We start from the raw sequence: 23,705 nt of genomic DNA on the forward strand, positions 1-23,705 counted from the left end.
AAGAAGCAGTGATACGGCTGCTTCTGAAAAAGCCCTCCCCAGATCCCTTGGACATGAAGAATTACAGAGCGGTCTCCCGTCTTCCATTTCTCTTCAACTCCAAACAGTCTGGGATGAAACAGATTACCTAGATCCATTTCAACCTGGCTTCAGGATGGGATCCAGAGTCAAGATTGCTATGGTTACCTTAGATGATCTCCGCTTGAGTATCGACAGGGGAAGTGTGTCCCTGTTGATGCTTTTGGGCCTCTCAGTGGCTTTTGATACTATTGACCATGTCATCCTTCTGGAACTCCTGAGGGAATTGGGGATCGGGGGCACTGCATTGCAAAACATGCCCACAGCACAGATCTGGAATGATAGGCAGACTCAAACTGTGGATAATGGGATACATTTATTCATGTGCTTATGCTATTACAGAACATTGCACTCTGACATCACAGATGATGGCACAGGAGCCATCCTTCAGATTCTCCTTGTCAGAAAAAAATCTGCCAGGGCATTCCTCACATCCTCCCCTGCTGCCTTCTTGGCATCCTCTTCATCCGCCGTCATTGCTCCCAGGGTGGGCAGCACAAAACGGCGCCTATATCGCATGCCCTCATCCAGGACCCTGCCCTTGGTCTCACAGATGTTGTGCAGAATGACACATGATGCCAGGATGGGCACCATGTTCTCCTCTGCCACCAGCAGTGGGGCAGTGAGACAGCGCCATCTCGCCTTCAATCTGCCAAACGATCTCTCCACGGCCCCCTTCACGCGATTCAACTTCTTGTTGAAGAGCTTCTGTTTGGGAGTGTGGGGGGTCTTAAACGGTGTCATGAGCCACTTCCGAATGGGGTAGGCACAGTCAGCCAGTATCAGGGGCCCGATCTGCTGGCCTCTGATGTTGATGCTGGGGTTCCCTTGCACATAGATGCCAGCCTCCATGGCCTCGTAGATGAGAGAATTCCATGCCACCCTGGCATCGTGGGCTGACCCATGCCATCCGAGCTCCACGTCCACGAACCTTCCTGTGTGGTCACATGTCCCTTGCAGGATGACAGAATAGGAGCCCCTTCTGTTGACATAGGCATTCCTCAGCCCCAAGGGTGGTATGATCAGGCAGTGGCACCCGTCCATGAGGCCAACCACTTGTGGGAAGCTGCGGCGACCAAAGGCATCCATAATCTGTGGGGGAAAGGAAAGGAGAGAAAGAGAGGAATTGAGATGACAACTCTTTTACACGTGCGCAATTGCACCATAGCAAGAACAGCAAATGTACAGTGAGGGGGTGACACTTGACACAGAATATCACAGAGCTGCCAAAGATGAAAGGGAAGGTGGTCTGGCTGTCCCTACCTCACGTGCGTTCCCCAGGTACACGGTCCGTGACAGCAGCAGCTTCTCCATGGCCAGGGCAAACTCCACCACGATCTCCCCCACTGTGGCAACGCCAGTCCCAAACAGCGCCCCCGTCACAATGTAGCTGGACTTGTGTGCCAGTGAAAAGACACCAATGGCCACTCTCTTCTCCACCGGGATGGCTTTCCTCATCACTGTGTCTGCCTTCTCCAGTTCTGGGCGCAGGATGCCCACTAGCCTGTGGAAGAGGGCACGGGGCATTCGGAAGAAATGCCTCCATTGCTCATCAGACCATATGGTTGACACAAAGTTGTCCCACAAGTCTTGGGATGCAGGGACCTTCCAGCATCGGCGGAGGCGTGCCACTCTGGCCAGGGCCATGGCACCGCCAACAGTAGCCTGATGAAGTGCTATGGCAGCCACTGCCGTGAGCTGTTCTGTGTCATCATCATCATCACTACTGCTGTCATCCAAGTCTACAGCTGTTACGGTGGTGGATGATGGGACCTCCATTGCAGCGGCAATGGAGGCGCAGGGGCCGGAGGGGGCGGAGGGGGCAGAGGAGGCGGAGGAGGCGGAGAAGACGGCGGTGGCACCGGCGACAGCTGTGGCTGTGGATTGCAGCTTCAGGAAGACCACAGGGAACAAAGGAGAGGAGGCATCCATGATGCCAGTGGTGGCACTCGGAATGCGCAAGCGGGCAAGGATGCCAACACCAGCTGATCACCAGCTGGCAGGAGGCCACCTTTGTTCTTGGGCAGGGCAGGGAAAAAAGTTTAAAGGGGCCTGGGCGCTTTAAATGTGCACATGCGCACTTCGCAGCCGGCAAAAGGGAAATTTGCCGGCTGCTGGCAGACTGCCGCAGCTGCGCACTTCTCATGCGGCAAAAGAAAAAAAAAGCCGCGGTTTGGGCCGCCCGTGCGGAAGCTGCCCCTTTCTTTGCGGCGTCCTCCGAGGCAGCGGTATAGAAGCTACGGGTCCGAAACGGACCCAGGTGAGGCGTCTTCACTGCCCCCCGTGTGGAAGCCCCGACACCTGAAGCATGTCCCCGGGGCGGGCGGTCTGGAGGCTCCGTATTCAGGAGAATACACCTCCAAGACGTCTTCTCCTGCCCGTCTGTATACCGCCAATGATTCTGAGATCACAATGGGACAGCCTCAATGCTTCAGGTAAGGAGCACCAGCCTGAAATCAAAATGTGCAGACTCAATGCATGAGGGAAGGAGCATCAGCCTTAGGTCACAATGGGCCATTCTCAATCCAGGTAAAGAGCACCTTAACTGATAATAGTCCCATTTCAATCTTTAAGGCAAGGAACTTTAGGCTGAGATCACAATGAGCCAGTCTCAGTTATTCAGGTAAGATGCATGAGCCAGAAGTCACAATGGGCCAGTCGCAATCCTTCAGGTAAGGAGCATCAGACTGAGGTCACAATGGGCCAGTCTCAAAATGGCCGCTGGACCACAAAATGGCGGCCAGAACACAAAATGGCTGCCCCAGCCTCAGCTCTTTGCAGTTGGCAGTTTGAGGCCTTCAAGAAACCCATAATAGAGGATGTAACATCCCTAAAGTCAGAAGTGACCCCAAACAGGATTTCCCAGCCTTAAGAATACCCAAAAGTTTTCCTGATGCTCTAATATAGAGACTCCCTGAGATAGTCAGTATTCGCAAGCAAAGGAGGGCCAAGAGAGCCCTGGAGAGCCTTGCCTTGGGGTGGCTCTGGATCTCTGGTGCCGCAAGAAACTACAAATCCCAGGATTCCACAGGAAGGAGCCAGGAGAGTTAACACAGTTTCGAACTGGAATATTTCTGCAGTGCAGATACAGCCTGAGCTGGTTGTAAAAGGGTCGAAGCACCCAAGTCTGGTTTTTACCCTCTTAATCATGGTTTTACTTTCAAAAAATAAGCTCTTTTTTCTGTCTAATCCTTACTTTTGTTGTTGTTTCTTTGTGTCTATATTTGTTTGTTTTATTCTTGGTAATGTGAGATGGTCTGCTTTGTCAACTTCCTTCATGAGTAAAAATCTCTTAGTAAGTAAGAAAACTGGGGAGGCTTTTAAAACCTCCCAAAGGAGCTGCTTTTGGCCTTTTTTCTAAGAGGGGGCAGTCTTCCTCTTAGAAGCCAAAGCCCAATGTTTGTGAAGAAAAAGAATCAGGCTTGTATTAATACTATCCTCCCCATTTCTGATCCCTTTTAAAACCCATGTTCCCCAGAAGGAGCAGAGCTGTGTAATATGAAAACCCTCTCTGAAAAGAGACACAAAAGACAACAAAGGGACACACTTCCTTCCTTTTGACCCAAGGAGCCTGGCTTCCTTATCACTCTAAAGCTTCAGGGAGAGAAAGAGAAGCCAATGGTCAGAGGAGGTTCTGGAACATTATTCCCCACAGTCACAAGCAGCACACAAAATGGCTGCCAGAAAACAAAATGGCTACCAGAAAACAAAATGGCCACCAGAAAACAAAATGGCCACCAGAAAACAAAATGGCTACCAGAAAACAAAATGGCCGCCAGAATGCAAAATGTGAGTCTGGGGCAGGCAGGGGCAGGGTCTTCTAGCTGCTCTGCCCCCATTGGCCAGCCTCGAGAAGAGGCGGAGCTTCAGCTTCTCTATTTAGCTCTATGCGTGGAAGAGTGAGCGAGGAGAGGAGCAGAGTGTCCTAGAGAGAAAGAGAGAGACAGACAGACAGGGAGGGTCAGCAGAGAGACAAGGCCTGGAACCACTAGGCTTCACTGCTGCACTGAGGGCTGGCTGGGCCTGGCTTGGGTCTACTGCTGCTGATGCTTTCCTTTGGCCACTGCCACTAAGGTGGGGAGGAAGGAGGCCCAGCAGTCCTTCTAGGCATGGGCCACTCTCTCTGAAGGTGGGAGAGTGGGACTCCCCAAAAGGGATTTTAATGCTTTTAATGGTGGCTCTCATGCTGTAGTGATGATGATTATGATGATGAGGATGATGATGATGATGATGATGATTGATGATGATATTATCAGACCTGCGGGGCAGAGGATGGAGCTGCTGTCACACCTTAATCATCATTAATGCCACCTTCCTGGGCGTTCTTGATGTGCCCCACCGTAATGGCCATGGCTCTGTCTTATGGAACTCTAGGAATGTTCTTTTGGCTTGGCATTTTAAGTGTTGTTAAGGTTTGGAAATCCTGTTTGGAGTCCCTTCCGACTTTGGGGCCCTTTCATCCTCCATTATGGCTTCCCTGAAGGCCTCAAACTGACCACTGCCAAGCACTGAGCCAGAGGCGGCCATTTTGTGTTCAGGCGGCCATTTTGTGTACTGGCAGCCATTTTGTGCTGCTCGTGACTGTGGGGAATAAGGTTCCAGAACCTTCTCTGAGGCCTCAGTTGAACAGAGGCTTCTCTTTCTCTCCTGAGGCTCCAGAGAGAGAAGGAGGCCAGGCTCCTTGGGCCAAAAGGAAGGAAGTGTGTCTCTTTGTGTCTCTTTTCTGAGAGGGTTTTCTTACACAGCTCTGCTCCTTCTGGGGAACGTGGGTTTTAAAAAGGATCAGAAATTATCCCTTCTAAGATTGTCCCCCAAAAAGGCCAAAAGTAGCTCCTTTGGGAGGTTTTAAAAGTCTCCCCAGTTTTCTTATCAATAGATTTTCAAGGAAGAAGGAAGGAGGCAGACCAGACCATCTCATATTACCAAGAATGATACATACAAACAAACAAACAAATAACAACAAGAAGAATAAGGATTAGACAGAAAAACAAACTTCTTATATTTAAAAAAGCAAAAACATTTTTAACAGGATAAAAATTCAACTTGGGTCCTTTTGCAACTGAAACAGTCTGTATCTGCACTACAGAAATACTTCAGTTCGAAACTGCTTTAACTCTCCTGGCTCCATCCTATGGAATCCTGGGATTTGTAGTTTGTTGTGGCATGAGAGCTCTCTGGCAGAGAAGGCTAAGCATCCAAAGGTAAAATCCCAGGATTCCATAGCACTGAGTGGTTAAAGCGGTGTCAAAGTGCCTTATTTCTATAGTGCGGATGCAGCCTTCTTGGGAAAGGGGCTGATGCTGGGGAAAAGAGGAGGAATGCATTAGGAAAGGGGGACGGACGGAGGGCCACCTGCAGCTGGACTGGCCTCCCTGAGCGGTCAAGACCTGAGCTGGTTGTGGACGATGGGCACTCTTAATATCAATATCTTTCACTCTTGATTGTAATTAAGGAGGGGATCAGGTTCCTCCTTTCAATAGCACCAGGAAAATGTTTAGGTGTTGTTAAGGTTTGGAAATCCTGTTTGGGGACTTTTGTGTCCTCACAGCCATCGGGTGCCATCAGGAAAACCTTTCTGTGTTGTTTAGGTTCAGAAATCCTGTTTGGGGTCCCTTCCGACTTTGGGGCCATTTTGTCCTCCATTTTGGGTTCCCTGAAGGCCTTAAACGGACAACTGCCAAGCACTGAGGCAGAGGCGGCCATTTTGTGTTCAGGCAGCCATTTTGTGCTTCTTGTGATTGTGGGGAATAAGGTTCCGGAACCTTCTCTGAGGCCTCAGTTGAACAGAGGTATCTCTTTCTCTCCTGAGGCTCCAGAGTGAGAATGAGGCCAGGCTCCTTGGGCCAAAAGGAAGAAAGTGTGTCCCTTTGTGCCTCTGGCCCTCCATTTTGGGGTGAAGGAAGGAAGGAGGGAAGGGAGGGAGAAGGAAGGAAGCAAGGAAGGGAGGGAGGGAGAAGGAAGGAAGGGGGGAAGGAAGGAAGGGAGGGAGAAGGAAGGGAGGGAGGGAGGGAGGGAGGGAGGGAGGAAGGAAGGAAGGAAGGAAGGAAGGAAGGGAGGGAGGGAGGGAGGGAGGAAGGAAGGGAGGGAGGGAGGGAGGAAGGGAGGGAGGGAGGGAGAAGGGAGGAAGGAAGGAAGGAAGGAAGGGAGGAAGGGAGGGCGGGAGAAGGAAGGAAGGAAGGGAGGGAGAATGAAGGAAGGGAGGAAGGAAGGAAGGAAGGAAGGAAGGAAGGAAGGGAGAATGAAGGAAGGGAGGGAGGGAGGGAGGGAGGGAGGGAGGGAGGGAGGGAGGGAGGGAGGAAGGGAGGAAGGAAGGAAGGAAAGGAGGGAGGGAGAAGGAAGGAAGGGAGGAAGGAAGGAAGGAAGGAAGGGAGGGAGGGAGGGGCCTGTGGGGGTCTGAGGAAGGCTAGGCAGGGACTCAGGGCCAGTGGGGAGGCTGGGCTTTGGGGGATGGGAGAGAGAGGTGGGAAAGAGACCCTCCTTTTTTGCCCTAGCTGGGGAGGGTCCCACTGGTCCTTGCCTCCCTCTTTGGGAAAGGAGACCCCCTCAGCCCCCTGGACTCACTCCTGCCACTCATTCCTAGAATGGCTGGGACTCAGAGGGCTTCATAGGCATTGCCACCTTCTGCTCTCCATGGCCATTGGCACTGACCTTTCCCCATTGCCTTTCCTCCCTCAGCCCTGTGGACCTCCTCCTCCTTCGCACTCAGAGCAACCCTTCTCTACGGTTGAGGAGACAGCCTCTGACCCAGGGAAGCTCCGGCAATAAAGGACTGCAGGAGAGGGCTGCAGGAATCAGGGTCTTTGCAGTGAAGGTAGGCCTTTATTCCTGGAGCTGAAAGAGGACCTTTGTTTAAATGTTTCAGTCCAGGATTGTGTGGAAGGGTTGCAGTTGAGAGAGTGAGCCATGCTTTGCAGGTATAAAGCCCCAAATTCAGTTTCTGGCAGCATTGTCCTCCCAGAAGGTGGAAGTTGGATTTCCAGACCCCAGACGCACAGTGCGCCAGTGAGTCCTTTGTGTGGGGACTGTGTGTGTACATGTTGTTTACTAGAGGTTTGTGAGATATTTGTTTCACTGGGTTTATAAAATGAATTTCCATAGGTCTTCACATCCCCAAAATTAGCATAGTCCAGGATGCAGTCTTCCCTCATAAACCTATACAGAAGAAGCATAAATTAGATATCTAAAACAAAGGAGTTTTGAACCAGCAAACAAGCCAGGAAGATGGCTTGCCAATAAAATAAGGAAGTTGAAACAACGAAACACGATTACGGAAATAAAGAAAGATTCGACATTAACATCTGGCCAAAATAAAATTAAGAAGGTCTTCCAAAAATTCTATGCTAAATTATATAAAGGATCTCAAACGTCTAGAGCCAAAATGGAGGAGTTTTTGGGAAAAGCTAAGTTAAAGCCACTTTCAGACCAACAAAGAACTATATTAAATGGACCGATGACAACAGCAGAAATCATGGAAGTAATAAGAAAAAGGGAAAAAAGGGAAAACACCTGGAATGATGGCTTCATCGCCAGTTATCATAAAGTATTTGAGGATCGACTGTTAACACCACTCAAATTAACGATAAATGCCATCAAAGGAAACCATTATCCTGAAACATGGAAACAAGCTAATATAACTTTGCGGTTAAAAGAAGATATAGATGCAACTGAAGTAGAGCTATAGGCTAATTTCCTTATTAAATATGGATTATAATTTATTTTCTATGATAGACTCAAAAAGGTTCTTAAAGACTGGATTCACAAGGACTAATCGGGATTTCTCCCCCACAGACAACTCAGTGATAACATACGAAACGTCTTAAATATAATTGAATATTTAGAAAGGCACAACGGAAAAAAATTTGCACTTTGTCGATTTAGAAAAGGCCTTCGATAACATAGGATGGGATATGTCATTTGCGACACTTGAAATAATCGAAATAGTAGCTTCTTATTTAAGATAGGGGCAATGTATAAAGATCAAAGAGCCAAACTAATTGTTAACTATAAAGAAACAGAAGAATTTAAGATTTCTAAAGGTACAAGGCAAGCTTTCCCACTATCACCCCTTTTGTTCATTCTGATCCTTGAAGTGTGAATAATAGGATAAGATTAGAAAATAAGATCAATAGAATAAAAATTAACATACATTGAGTTTAAAATGAGAGTCTTTGCAGACAACATTTTGTATTCCCTGGAGAACCCAGAAAAGAGCATAAGGGAATTGATGGATGTAATAGTGGAATTGGAATATGTTTCGGGACTGAAAGTAAACAGAGACAAAACAACATTAATAACATAAAATATGGGGGAAAGGAAGAACAAATCCTGGAAGAAATTAGTGGATTTAAAGTGGGAAAGAAAGTTAAATATCTAGGAATAAATTTCACCAATAAAAACACAGATCAGTTTCACAATAACTATGAGACAATAAGGAAGGAAATCAGAAAAGACCTAGAAATATGGGGGAAATTACACTTATCTCTATTAGGAAAAATATCTCTGATCCAAATGAGTTTCCTTCCTGAAATACTGCTTCTGCTTCAAGCGATACCCATCATCCAGAATGAAAAACCATTGACTCTATGGCAAAAGGAATAAAAAAAGAGCCAGGATAAAAACAAAACTACTTTGTGATGACAAAAGTAGAGGAGGGCTGGGTTTACCAAACTGAAAACTTTATGATGCTGCTTGTTGTTTAGTTTGGATTAGAGAATGGTTTATGTTAGAGAATGAACAATTGTTATGTCTGGAGGGTGAACATTTAAGATTTGGGTGGAATGGATCCCGAATTTACGGCAAAGAGAAAGTTCATAAAGAAAGCACAAATCATTTCGTAAGAAAAGCTCTGTTGAAGATCTGGGGGGAAAAGAAGTGTAGAATATGTCCAAAAATTATGGCAGGAGATTTCAATATGGTCATGGATAAGGTTAAAGATAAATCAGACCCAACAATTAGGGACAGACTTAATAAGATTACACCTTTGAACAAGATAATGAATAGGAAAGAATTAAAAGATGTATGGAGATTGATTAAAGGAGATGAAAAGAACTATACTTACTATTCAGCGGTTCATAAAAATTATTCTAGAATAGATTTCATTTTTGTATCCCAAAATATGATGTCAAGGGTATTAAATAGTGAAATAGAAGGAATAAAAGTTACAGATCATGGAATAGTAAACATGGATTTCATAATTAAAAAAGATTATAGAGAAGCAAAAAGATGGAGGTTAGACACTAGCATACTTAATAATAAAGAAATAGTGAATAAAATAGAGGAAGAATGGCAGGTTATATGGGATATTAATAACAAAGAGATTTCTCAAGCTTTATTATGGGATACTATGAAAGCAGTGGCAAGAGGGATTTGTATTAGGGAAACATGCAAGGTAAGGAGACAAAAGGAAGAGAGAAAAATCAAATTGGAAACAGAAATTGAAAAATTAAATAAGGATTATATAAAGAATAGAAGTAAAAATATATATATAAAACTGCAAGCAAAAAGAAAGGAATTAGACAAGATAGAAATAGATCAGATCCAGAAAAATTTGATATATTTACGGAGGGAGTTTTTTGAATATAGTAACAAAAATTCAAAAATGTTAGCAAGATTAACACAAAAAAAGAAAGAGAAAAATCTGATAGGGGTTATAAAGGACAAAAGAGGGAAAAAATGTATGCTGATGAAAGAAAAGATAAAGATATTTGAAGAATACTACAAAGATTTATATACAGCAGGGGATAGTTCAATTGACAAAATTGAGGAATATATATAGAAAAATTGGAGAACAAAAATAGAAGAAGAGGATAAAGAAATAATGGAACAACCAGTTTCGAAAAACGACATTGAAGAAGTGATAGATAAATTAAAAGGAGGGAAATCACCAGGAATGGATGGATTAGGACCAGAATATTATAAAACTTTTAAAAAGGTTTTAATACCTAAATTAGAAGTGTTATACAATAAAATTTTAAATGGAGAAAGGATCCCACCATCATGGGACCACTCAATGATAATATTGATTCCAAAACCGGATAAAGATTTGTCAGATCCAGGCTCATACAGACCTATATCCCTTATCAATCAGGATGCTAAAATATTAACAGCCATAATGGCAAAAAGAATGAATAAGTTTATATATAAATATATTCAAAATGATCAATGTGGATTTGTGCAAGGAAGACAAATGTCAAATTTAATAGGAAGAGTACTGAATAAAATAAATATAATAGAGAAAAGAAAGCAGAAAGCAGGAATAATGGCATTAGATATTTATAAAGCTTTTGATTGTGTGGAATGGCCAGCATTAAAAATAACGTTAAAGAAATTAGGTATGGGAGAAAAGTTTAGAGGATTGATAGATCAGTTGTATTTAAATAATACAGCAGTAGTAACAATAAATGATGGAATAACAGAACAAATTTCAATTTCTAGAGGAACAAGGCAAGGATGCCCTCTTTCCCCGGTTTTATTTGCAATAATTATTGAAATATTAGCAAATATTATTTGGGAGGATAAAAATCTGGAAGGAATTGGGGTGAGAAAATTGAATAGGATAAGTTTATTTGCAGATGATACTCTATTAACAATTAGAGACCCCTTGGAAAAAATGAATAATGTGAAAAACCATTTAAAGGAGTTTGGACAAATGACAGGACTAAGAGTCAATTGGAATAAATCAGAGCTAATGTTGTTCAATTATCCAAAAACGGAAGAACAGGAATTTGTAAAAGATGGAAAGATAGATATAAAGGTAAAAGATACAATTAAATATCTAGGAATAAAAATTACAAAAAATCTACACAAATTAGAGGATCAGAACTATAAAAAATTAAGAATAGAAATTAAAAGGAAATTAGAAGAATATAAAAATATAAAATTATCATGGTTCGGTAGAATCGCATTAATAAAAATGAAAATTCTGCCTAAGATTAATTTTTTGTTTAGGATGTTGCCAATACAAATATCAGAGGTTGAAATTAAAAACTGGCAAGTATTAGTGAATAACTATTGTAATGGGAATAAAAAAGCAAGGATTAATAAAAGATATTGGTATAAACCCCAAAAAGAAGGAGGTTTGGGTCTCCCAAATTTAAAATTGTACTATAATGCAAACCAAAGAAGATATATTATAGATGGAATCATAGAGAAAGGGGAATTAGATTGGTTAGAGATGGAAACAACAGGAATAGAGGAAAAATTGGAAAATATAATTTTTAAAGAACTTACTATGAAAGAAATGAAGGAAATAGAAAACCCCTTTTTAAAGAATATATTAGAAATTTGGAAAAAAATAAAGAAAAACTAATGCCAGCTATTTCACCTTTAACACCAGTTATAATGCTAAAAAATTTTCCAGTAAATTTAAAGGAAGAAGTAGGGAAATTAGTAAAAGGTCAAGAAATATATAGGATAAGAGAATGGATGAAGACTATGAGGGAGAAAGGGAAAATAAAGGAGAAATTGCAAGGATCAAAATTAACTTGGTATAATTGTATTCAGTTGGAACAATGGACAAAGAAGTATGAGAAAAATATAGGAGAGATTAGAGAATACACAAAATTTGAACAGTTGATTAGGCAAAGAGAAAGTATAGAGGCGAATGAAACTTTGAAAGGGGTCACAAGTGAAATATATAAATTATCATTAAAATATAATGAGAAAGAAGATTATTTAAAGACAACATGGGAGGATGATTGAGTACAAAAAATAAATGACCACGAATGGGGGAAAATTTGGAATCAACGCCATTTAAAATTTTATTCTATACGAATAAAAGAGAACTACTACAAAATAATTTGGAAATGGTATTTAACGCCTGTAAGGTTAAGTCATATAAATAAGAATTATTCAAGGTTACGTTGGAGAGGGTGTCAAGAGATAGGCACTTATAGGCATATGTGGTGGGGTTGCAGAACCGTAAGGAGATTTTGGCAAATGGTATTTGAGGAGATAAAAGAAATAACAAAAACTGATTTAGAATTGAGTCCAAAGATAGCGTTATTATCTTTATATGATAAAATTAACTGCACCCAAGTTATAAAGGATCTAATTACAAATTTATTAACAGCGGCGAGATTAATGATAGCAAAAAAGTGGAAAGACCAGGGAGATTTACAAATACAAGATTGGTATAGAGAGATTTGGCAAATAGCAATTAATGATGAGTTAACTAGTGAAATTAAGTTTAGAAGAGGAATAAGCAAGAGAAATGATTTCGAAGCAATATGGAAAACATTTGTACAAAAAGGTTAAGGAAAAGAAGGAGGTGTTTTATCACCAGAGGAAGAGTTACAATTCTGGAGATAGAGTAATAAGAAGATATTAGGCTCAGGGGATGGGGAGCACTTGATGAAAAGAAATATGAATTAAAGTTAGATAAAGTAGTAAAGAATGGAATATAAAGGGATATATTATATGTATGGGGAATATAATGTAAAAGTCTTTTTATATATTATTGTAAGGTGAATTTAATCAATATTTTATCAATTTATTATTAAAAAAAAAAAAAGAATATGTCCAAAAATACCTTCATGGTGTTCGTCACATGAGGCACTTTTTGGGAGGAAAGGTATCCAGAAAACTCTATGGTTAAGATACAAGGATGTACTGAAAGAATCGCAAGGAAAACTAGAGATCAAACTTAAAGAATCTGGCCTAGATTTTTCAATGGTGTCTTTATCGTCGAATAAGGGAGAGGTTTAAAATAGATGTGAAATGAGAAGGAATACAAAATGAAAAGTGGGAATTGTGGAAGCCATGCTCCATGTTTATTCCATGCCTGATGAGACTGTTGGAGAAGCATGCAGCTGTGTTTCTCTAGCCAGAAGCAAAAGGAAGGCCTTCTCCTCTGAGGGCCACTGGGGAGGTCAGGAGGTTTCAGCAGATGATGCGCTCATTTCACATCTAGCGACAGGGACATAGCCAGGGTCCTCTCCAATTCCCATCCCCTGTCCCCCCTCCACTCTCACAAGGCATGGAGTGTCAGGACCATGGTGAACAGGTCTGAGGAAATGACAGGCATGTGGCCACTAGGTGGAGTTGTTGTGGAAGTCATTGACAGCTCTAGTGGCAGCATTTAAACAGTGCATCATTGGAATGTTGATGCATCTGTCAACTGTCATTCTCAACTGTCACTGAGGAAGAGTCAGACAGTGTGAGCCTCAGAGTGGGTTGTTACTGGTGTGGATGGTGGATGGTGTCGATGTATATAGTGTTGTACACAGTGGAACTTCTTATATGAATAAAAGCCTGATCTGAGAGAAGATTACAGTGTCTCTGCTCATTGAGAAAGCGACAGGTGTTTCTTCAGCTCACAAGCTACTGACTACAGTCAAGGTGGAGAATCTGGCGCCACACGTTAACGTGTTGCCTCACGTGCTGCGCAACACAGCAATGTCAAAAGCATTTAACATGGAGTATCTGTTGTGTAGGGGAGCTGCAGTGAATCTATGCTAGGTCCAGAGGGCTTTGTTTGGTGAAGAGGGAGGAAGGGGATACCCACCTCTGCATTGGCCCAAAGGCATATGTCACCTGCGTATCTCACTAGCAGCATGCTGTTCTCTGTGTCTTGACAAATCAAGCCTAACCCTAGTCTCTTTTCTCAGGAACTTCATCTCAGTCTCCTTCTACACAGCCTTGGGCCATATTTTGCTGAAAGAGACACAGGTGCAGGGCCACCAGGACAACCTAATGGCCAACACAGAGGCCAAGCAGAGGGAGTTGGGCTCCAAGAGGAAGAGGCTGTCGAAGTACAACAACTCTTTGGTGAGTTGACATCCTGACTATTAGTTTCCTTTGTGTCACTGCTGGGGCTGTTCATGAAAGTGAGCGGAGAACATATTGTTCCAATTTGGCAGAGAAAGTCCTGGTTAATCCTCTGTCACCCCACTTTTTCAGGGGCTTTCAAAAATTTCCCGGTTTCTCTCTCCTCCTCCCACTTTGCCCCTTCTCCTCAGCTGCCTTGGGTTGCTGCAAAGTGACTTCCAAGGAATTTGCACCCCATCAACTCAAAAATGTGGACAGGAGAGGACATAAGTTGCAAGGGTCTTCCCTTGCCAGGAGGTTGAAGCAAAAGCAAACTGCTGTGCCCTTCCTAGCTTGAGTGATCTTCCTCCTAAACAACCTTGGCCATCCTCACCACCTTCTGGTGTTGCTTGTCCACATGTGCCTTGCTTTTCCTGTCTGTGAAATGTTGGGGATATGGGAGACCATCTCTGGATCTAAATTGGGGGTGGCCCAGTGGCCTTCAAGTCCAGAATGCTCCCCAGAACTGTTTTTTAAAATGACCTTTGCCTCTGAAATGTGGCAAGAAATGGCTAAATGCACCATAATTCTTTTGTGGCTAAATGTACTCTATGTGTTGGGATAGTCAGTATCCTAATCCATCCTCAATATCCCAGCCATGGCCTAAATTATATTCTTTTTTACATTGTATGTTATATTGAAAGGATTCAAGACAAACTGATCTGAAAGGCAGTAGCTTTTTGCTTGCTAACAGAATTTAAAGTTTATTTCTGAAGTGATGAAATAACATTTGGGAAGCACCATGTGCTTTCCTCCCCTTTTCTTTGTCACTCTCTGGATGAGGTCTATTTTCTATTTCAGGTGACCTTTGCCGATGTGGCAGTATATTTCTCCAAGGATGAATGGAATCTGTTGACGGCGAAACAGAAACTTTTGTACAATTCTGTAATGATGGACAATTATGAAAATGTGGCTTCTGTAGGTAAGGAACCTGAATCCATGGCTCTTTCTATAAAGACTGAGGGCCCTTTCATTATTATCATGTTGCTATGGTTCCACTAGAATTATAGAGTCATAGAGTTGGAATAGACCGCAAGGGCCATCCAGTTCAACCCCCTTCTGCCATGCAGGAATACACATCCAGCCTCTCTTTAAAGACCTCCAAAGAAGAGGACTCCACCAAACTCTAAGGGAATATATTCCAATGTCAAAGTGCTCTTACTGTCACAAAGTTCCTCCTAAGGTTTAGGTGGAACCTCTTTCCCTGTGTTTTGCATCCATTGCGGTGTCTCCTTTTCTCTGTTGCAGCAAAAGCAAGCCTGCTCCTTGCGCAACATGACACCCTTTCAAATGTTTAAACATGGAGATCATATCCACTCTTTATCTTCTTTTCTCCAGGCTAAACATAACCAGCTCTCTAAGCTGATCTTCATAGAGCTTGATGGTTTCCAGACCCTTCACCACTTTGGTTGCACTCCTTTGGACATGCTCCAATTTGTCAACATCCTTTTCGAATTGTGGGGCCCAGAATTGGACACAGGATTATTCCAAATGAGCCTTGACCAAAGCAGAATAGAGTGGCACTATTCCTTCCCTTGTTCTAGAAACTATTCTTGTATAGAGGCAGCCTAGAATCACATTGGCCTTTTTAGCTGCCTCATCACACTGTTGGCCCATGTTCAACTTGCGGTCTACTAGGAGTCCTAGATCCCTTTCAAGCCTAGATTAATTGTGATAGCAACATCCTGTAGAATATTTGAATCTGTAGTTCAGTGAGGCACTATTGCTCTCCAGGTTCTAAGGATTCTAATAACCCCATCCTAAACTTCCAATTCTAGGATTTTATGGGAGGAAGCCATGGAGATTAATGCTTTTCTCACCCAAATGGTACTCAGCACATCCCTGAGTAAGTTTCCTACCTCTTTTGGCCCCTCTTCCATCCTTTTAAGGCTCTGGAGAGTCTTCTTAGGGGAAAGCCCCCCTTGGGCCTGCAATGACTCAGAGAGGGCCCAACAGTGGCAAAATGGCCTCCTCTTCCCCAAAGGGATGTTTCGGGATGTTGAGGGGCAAAATATTATTTCATCTCCCCCCCGCCCCCCCGGCAATACAATGTGGGGTTGCCCCTGAGATCTCCTCCAAACCCCATCAGTAGTCCATACCTGCCTTATAGATGTTTTAAGGCTGTTTTAAGGCTGCTCCTTGGCATTTCACCCTCACCGAAATTGGAGTCCAGGTCCCAGCCCCCTTGCTCTGCCTTTGCCAATGAATTATTTGTATATTGATTATCCTGCCTTGCTCAACAAATGGGCCTAAAAGGGATGTCATACTGAGGAGGGAGCTGACTTGTTTTCAGCTGCTCCAGAGACTAGGACCCAGAGCAGTGGATGCAAGCTACAGGAAAAGAGATTCCACCTCAACATTTGAAAAAACCTCTTGAGAGTAAGGGCTGTTCGACAGTGGAACACACTCCTTCCTCGGAGTGTAGTGGAGCCTCCTTCCTTGGAGGTCTTTAAACAGAGGCTGGATGGTCTGGGATGCTTCGATTGAGAGTTCCTGCATGGCAGGCGGTTGGACTGGATGGCCCTTGCAGTTTCTTCCAGCTCTATGACTCTATGATCCCTTTTATGCATCACACTCTGTGGGTTTGTGTCTGTAACAGAGAGACGGAGGGAAAGTGAAAAATAGAAAGGCAGGGAAGAGAGGCTGAAAATGAGATGCTGAAGCAGTGCAGATGGGCAAGAGGGAAGGTTGGAGAGCGGAGGGAGAAAGGGAAGGGGATCTGGCAGATGGGAGCCAGGAGGGGAAGGCTGGAGCAAAGCCAGGATCTCCTAGCTCTGTGCGGAGAGGAAGGGACCTCTGGGAAGGGCCAGGAGAGGGGCCTTGGGGATTGGGAGGCAGCCACCAACCTGACAGATTTTAAGAACCGAACCTGTGAGAAGCAGCTCAGGTCCTTGTTTTCAAACATATTAAGGCGTTCCATTTAGAAATTATGAGCAATGTCTATGAAGAGAGGAAAGGGCAACACAAAAATGCCTTTTTGCCTAATGTTTCTTTTCCAACCTGAGCTTGCTTAGCTCCATGGGTGATTCCAGAGGCCCTTTGTTACCCGAAATGCTGGAGTCTGGGGAGGACACTCCCAAGTGCTATGCTTTCAGGGGAATTTCATACTTAGCTCAAAGGAGAGATTGGGGCAACAGTGGCCTCGGGACTCATCCCATTCCTGATCTCCCCCCCCCCCCCCCCCGGTGTTAGGGGGATCCCATCTATTCTCGAGCCTTTTTAAATGAATGGGGCTCCGCACAGGCGGCATTAACCCTTATGGGGCATGCCGCCCCTTTTCCCAGTGTGGTTTTAGTGTATGCTGAAATCCGCATAAGACGTGCCTGCGTATGACGCAGGTGCACTGTACACGCATGCACACACATATAGGTGTTCACACAAACACACAAGAACTAGGTAACAAAGGTGGGAGTGGTGAATAGATGTTAGGCTTTGCTAATGGTAATACATAACCTAGACAGAACTTGATTCCAATTGCTGAGGGTCCACAATGGGGAGAGAAGTCAGTAACTCCCATGGCAAGTGGAGCTGGCGAGTGTAGTGAGGCGTTTAGCAATGTAAACCAACAGAGTGTCTGTCTGCAACTGGACTGCAATATTTATACTGAAATGGTTGCTAGTGGGCAGAACCCGAGTTTTCTATAAGGTTTAAATCGTTTTAGAAAGTTTCCTGGGTGGGGAAAATATGGTCCAAAATCAAATTGAATGCAATGGGTGCTTGGTGCAAATACCTCAGACATAAGGGATTACCACACCGGTCCTCAGGTCCTTGTTGGCTCTGAATTCCAGTCCCGTTCACAAGCCAATGTACAGCGCAATGTGAGCATGATGCTCCCAGATGCAGCTCAACAATAACACAGCACAGTATGGAAACAACGTTCCAGATACAGGTATTGGCAATGCACTGGCCACATTTCACACTTAAAAATAATTCACAGACACAGTTGATTTCATCCGAATCTTTGGAGGTTCTCTATCTTGAGTTGCAATATAATCAAAATATTTGCAAGCTCTCCTCTCTGACTTCCATCATGTTCACCATCTCTTCTATACACAACTCCAATCCTATCCACAGCAATCCACATGTGTCCTGTATTGTGTATTGGTTGTGATCCATCCCCTGGTGCCACACAGCATGAAGCGTCCTCTGCAGTTGGCTTGCATCATGCCATGTGCTCAGACTCAGGACTCTCTGGCCGTCTCACAGGATATGATGCCACTTTTCAATCAAAATATTTTACACATGTTTAAAGGAATCTTTTTTCAACAGTCTGTATGACTATCTGCTTCAACTGATTACCTCAAGGTAGTTCCCCCACAATCTCTTCTTTGCCAGCTCCTGTGGATAAGGATATAATCGTTTCATGGATTTGGGGCATCTGCAACAGGGTCCTGCTCAGGTCACCCACCCCAACTTTATTAATTTAATATCAAATAGGGAGGTGTGAACGTAGGGCTAAATCTTGGGCTAACACTTTCCTTTCTTAACTCTGATATTCAGTATTGTTTTCCTTCTTTACAGAAGAACTTGTCAGTCATGAAAGCGTCCACACATCAGAGAAGCCATACAACTGCCAGCATTGTGGGAAACATTTTGCATACAAGTCGATCCTTCTCATGCATCGGAGAGTCCACACCGGAGAGAAGCCATACAAATGCCAGCATTGTGGGAAATGTTTTTGTTTGAAGTCAGTCCTAGTGGCACATCAGAGAATCCACACAGGAGAGAAGCCATACAAATGCCAGCATTGTGAGAAATGTTTTTATTTGAAGGGAAACTTAGTGATACACCAGCGAATCCACACAGGAGAGAAGCCATACAAATGCCAGCAGTGTGGAAAATGCTTTTCTCGGAGGTCAGGCCTATTCAGTCACCAGAGAGGCAGCACAGGAGAGAAGCCACACAAACCCAAGAAGTGAATGAACATTATTTTTGTAAAGGTGGAATACAAAAATATTTTTTCCATCCAGCGGTGCTAAAAAGCCCATATGAATTTATTTGCTCAGTTTCTCTGTCCATATGTCTGTTTATGTTTTAAAGTTATGTTTAGTAAAGTTTAGGTTTTAATTGCTACTAGTATAGATAATTGCTTTGGGTTATAAATTTGGCGGGGGATTATGGGTCGTGGTTTAGGTTAGTTAGATGGGGGGCTGGGGTTTGTTGCGGCTGGCTAGAATAGCAATGATAGCATTCGGAATTTGTGGGATGTTGGCTGAAGAAAGTTGGGGACCTGTAGTAACAGAAAGGGATCCAGTTTCTTCGAATGTCTGGGGCAGGGAGAGATTGTGCGTGTGAGAGGGATGGCAAAGTGGGGGATAGATGGTGGGAATTGTAGGTGGGGGCTAGGTTTGGTAGAAGGTGGAGTTTTAGGTTTGGGGGTTTCAATATATTCTTTGGCTTGGGGAGGGCAGTTCTAGCTTAAACACTGAATTTCTGACTATGTGTTTTAATAAAGTTCTTTGCTATTTCAACAGACTGGACTCTTTGATGCGCAGAAGTTGTGAATTTGCACAAAACTGACCCTTTCTTCTCTCCTCATTCCTCAGCTCCATTCCCAGCCATAAGAACAGCAAAGGCAAACACACACACGAGATACGAGCCGACTTGGATGCCAGCATAATATAATAAGAAAAGATTTATTTCTAGCCCGCTCTATGAAGGAGAATCTGTGCTGGTTTCAACAATAAAATACATCGAGGTTACAATAAAATCCAAAAGAAATCAATCCCCCCCGATCCCAGTACTAAAACTGGATTAAACAATGAGAGTATAAATGTTGGGAGAAAATGCAGAGGTGAACTCAGAGCAATCTTGGAAGCTTGTGAGTAGATAGACAAACTGGCAGACTGGAGCTTTGCCAGGAAACACAGCTGCTAGATTAAAGCACCGTAGGCTGGCTTTTCTCCAAGAGGCACTGTTTATTTTTGGTTGCAAAACATACACGAGAGCTAGACCAACCCCATCCACCAATTACAAAACCCACACTGTACAATGATGATCTGAGCTTATATACACTTTTGCCATGTGGCAATCTAGCTCAACCCCTTCCTGTACAATTTCCTGTGTTACCTGGATTACTGTCCATCATTCCAGATGTCACCGCATATTTACACAAGTGCTATGTGCTGCTCTCTGGCACACTCCGCCACAATCTTGGACAATCCCCTGCTGTCTGGAGCCACAGCTGCAACCAATTCCTGGTTAAGAGCAGCGAGTGTCCATTAGCTTCTCTGCCACATCTGAACATTTTCAATGCTGCTCCATACCTCAACAATAAAAACAGTAAAGACATTCCAGTGACTCTGTGAATAAGATCATACTGGATCATTGTGAATCTGTGAGTACTGAGGATGGGGACAAGCTCCTTGGAAGTGTGAAGAAGACAACTTGCCCTCTCAACCCTTGCCTTTCATGGCTGGTCATCCAAGGAGGAGATGCTTTGAGGACTCAACCTGAGATATATCATAGATGCATCACTTAGGGAGGGCTATTTTCCATCTTGCTTAAAAGAGCAGTGATACGGCTGCTTCTGAAAAAGCCCTCCCCAGATCCCTTGGACATGAAGAATTACAGAGCGGTCTCCCGTCTTCCATTTCTCTTCAACTCCGAACAGTCTTGGATGAAACAGATTACCTAGATCCATTTCAACCTGGCTTCAGGATGGGATACAGAGTCAAGATTGCTATGGTTACCTTAGATGATCTCCGCTTGAGTATCGACAGGGGAAGTGTGACCCTGTTGATGCTTTTGGGCCTCTCAGTGGCTTTTGATACTATTGACCATGTCATCCTTCTGGAACTCCTGAGGGAATTGGGGATCGGGGGCACTGCATTGCAATGCTTCCGGTCCTATTTCTCCAGCAGATTCCAGATGGAGATGCTTGGGGACAGTTGCTCCTCTATGAGGGATCTTAAATGCAGCGTTCTCCAGGGTGCCATCCTATCCCCAAAGCTAGTCAACATCTACATCAAACCGCCAAGAGAGTTCATCCGGAGGCATGGGGCGGGTGCTTTCTGTATGCTCATGACATCCAGAGGTATCTTAGTGTCAACTAAAGAAGGCATCTCCCTCTGAATGAATGTCTTGAAGCAGTAATGGGCTGGATGAGGAAAAACAGCTTGAAACTGAATTCAGATTAAACGGAGGTGTGTATTGTTGGAGGTCCTATTCTCGGTATGGAGGTCTGTTAACCGGTCCTGGATGGAGTCACACTTCCCCTAAAGGACTGTCTTTGCAGTTTAGGGGTGCTCTTGAATCCGTTGCTCCAGATGTCAGCTCAGATAGATAGGATGGCCAAGAGTGCCTGTTATCAGCTTTGGTTGATACGCCAACTGCGTCCCTTCTTGGAACCTGAAGACCTAAACACTATGGTGCATGCGCTGGTAACCTCACGTCTTGACTTCTGTAATGTGCTCTACATAGGGCTACCCTTGTATTAAGTCCGGAAAGTTCAACTAATCCAAAATATGGCAGCCAGAGTGGTCACTGGAAGATCTAGATGTGACCATATAACACCTATACTAAACCATGCCCTATGAGGAACTACCCAGGGAGCTGGGTATGTTTAATCTGGAGAAGGGAAGGTTAAGAGGTGATATGATAGCCCTGTTTAACTATTTGAAGGGGTGTCACATTGAGGAGGGAGCAAGCTTGTTTTCTGCTGCTCCAGAAAACAGGACTTGGAGCAGTGGATGGAAGCTCTAGGAATAGAGATTCCACCTCAACGTTAGGAGGAACTTCCTGACAGTAAGGGCTGTTCGACAGTGGAACAAACTCCCTCGGAGGGTGATAGAGTCTCCTTCCTTAGAAGTCTTCAAACAGAGGCTGGATGGCCATCTGTCAGGGATGCTTTGATTGAGAGTTCCTGCATGGCGGGGTAGGACTGGATGGCCCTAGTGGTCTCTTCCAACTCTATGATTCCAGGATTCTATGATTCTGAGATCACAATGGGACAGCCTCAATGCTTCAGGTAAGGAGCACCAGCCTGAAATCAAAATGTGCAGACTCAATGCATGAGGGAAGGAGCATCAGCCTTAGGTCACAATGGGCCATTCTCAATCCAGGTAAAGAGCACCTTAACTGATAATAGTCCCATTTCAATCTTTAAGGCAAGGAACTTTAGGCTGAGATCACAATGAGCCAGTCTCAGTTATTCAGGTAAGATGCATGAGCCAGAAGTCACAATGGGCCAGTCGCAATCCTTCAGGTAAGGAGCATCAGACTGAGGTCACAATGGGCCAGTCTCAAAATGGCCGCTGGACCACAAAATGGCTGCCAGAACACAAAATGGCTGCCCCAGCCTCAGCTCTTTGCAGTTGGCAGTTTGAGGCCTTCTAGAAACCCATAATAGAGGATGTAACATCCCTAAAGTCAGAAGTGACCCCAAACAGGATTTCCCAGCCTTAAGAATACCCAAAAGTTTTCCTGATGCTCTAATATAGAGACTCCCTGAGATAGTCAGTATTCGCAAGCAAAGGAGGGCCAAGAGAGCCCTGGAGAGCCTTGCCTTGGGGTGGCTCTGGATCTCTGGTGCCGCAAGAAACTACAAATCCCAGGATTCCACAGGAAGGAGCCAGGAGAGTTAACACAGTTTCGAACTGGAATATTTCTGCAGTGCAGATACAGCCTGAGCTGGTTGTAAAAGGGTCGAAGCACCCAAGTCTGGTTTTTACCCTCTTAATCATGGTTTTACTTTCAAAAAATAAGCTCTTTTTTCTGTCTAATCCTTACTTTTGTTGTTGTTTCTTTGTGTCTATATTTGTTTGTTTTATTCTTGGTAATGTGAGATGGTCTGCTTTGTCAACTTCCTTCATGAGTAAAAATCTCTTAGTAAGTAAGAAAACTGGGGAGGCTTTTAAAACCTCCCAAAGGAGCTGCTTTTGGCCTTTTTTTTTTTTTAATTTTTTATTTATTCAAAATTGAGAACATTCAGAAAATACAGTCTTTGTAAAATACCATTCATTCCAAAAAAGAAATCAACCCCCACTCCCCCGCCTTCTTAGATACTATGTACCCTACCGTTGTCTTTACCCTGATTTTTCTACACAATCTCTTAGTTAGCTTATACCATCTCAAGCATAGGATATATTAACCCGTGTCAGACTGCAAATTATTCTTTGCCTTCGTAATAATTATTACATATGCGTGGTCATTTCATTTATCCCTGTTTGTCTTACTTCTCTATCTGTATTAAATCTAGACTCGTACTTTTCGTGTTAACCTTTCCACCCTTCTCCTTCATTCCTTAAATAATTTGACCATGGGATCCATTCCCTATAAAAATCCTCTAACGTATTTTCCTCCCACAGCGCTGTAAGTTTATCCATTTTGTATATCTCTGCTATTTTCAATTTCCAGTCTTCCACTGTGGGTATTTCTTCTGATTTCCATTTGCGGGCGATCACTAGTCTTGCAGCTACTGAAATGTAGAGCATAATTTTCTCGTTTCCTTTCCCAGAGTTCTCCCCCTGAAAGTCTGCCATGTCCAGAAGGTACACTTTAGGGTCCAGTTTAGCTTTAACCCCCAACATTTTTTTTGTTTCCTCATGAATTTGCCGCCAAAATTTATTTATCTTTACACAGTTCCACCAGCAGTGGAGATACGTACCTACTTGCGTTTTGCATTTCCAGCATTTATTATTTTGGTTATACATCTTTGATAGTTTATATGGTGTGAGATGCCATCTTACCAATGATTTATAAATTGCCTCCTTAACGTCTACACTAGGGGATTTTTTCAATTTTTTTATCCAAACTTTCTCCCAACACTCTAGATCTATAGTTCGTTTCAAGTCTATAGCCCATTTGACCATGTAGTCTTT

General features: G+C 43.6%; 1 protein-coding gene across 6 annotated transcripts; it reads left to right on the top strand.

Moving 5' to 3' along the window:
* Window positions 1-4,068: 4,068 nt before the first annotated feature.
* LOC149301328 (uncharacterized) lies at window positions 4,069-20,322 on the top strand. Of its 6 annotated transcripts, none has more exons than XM_089483884.1 (5): window positions 4,069-4,152; window positions 6,754-6,889; window positions 13,686-13,845; window positions 14,686-14,806; window positions 18,406-18,874. In XM_089483884.1, the coding sequence occupies exons 3-5, from the start codon at window positions 13,771-13,773 to the stop codon at window positions 18,801-18,803; spliced, it is 594 nt and encodes a 197-aa protein (XP_089340010.1). In that variant the 5' UTR covers window positions 4,069-4,152; window positions 6,754-6,889; window positions 13,686-13,770; the 3' UTR covers window positions 18,804-18,874. The 6 variants fall into 6 exon arrangements, with proteins under 6 accessions (XP_089340010.1, XP_089340012.1, XP_089340011.1 ...); XM_089483885.1 differs by lacking the exon at window positions 4,069-4,152 and adding an exon at window positions 5,571-5,867; XM_089483883.1 differs by lacking the exons at window positions 4,069-4,152; window positions 6,754-6,889 and adding exons at window positions 13,225-13,416; window positions 19,431-20,322 and having other exon boundaries at window positions 18,406-18,824.
* The last annotated feature ends 3,383 nt before the right edge of the window (window positions 20,323-23,705 follow it).

This window comes from Sceloporus occidentalis, unplaced genomic scaffold, assembly GCF_023333645.1.
Source record: "Sceloporus occidentalis isolate IW3139 unplaced genomic scaffold, rSceOcc1.0.p SCAF_21, whole genome shotgun sequence".
Classification (NCBI taxonomy): Eukaryota; Metazoa; Chordata; class Lepidosauria; order Squamata; family Phrynosomatidae; genus Sceloporus; species Sceloporus occidentalis.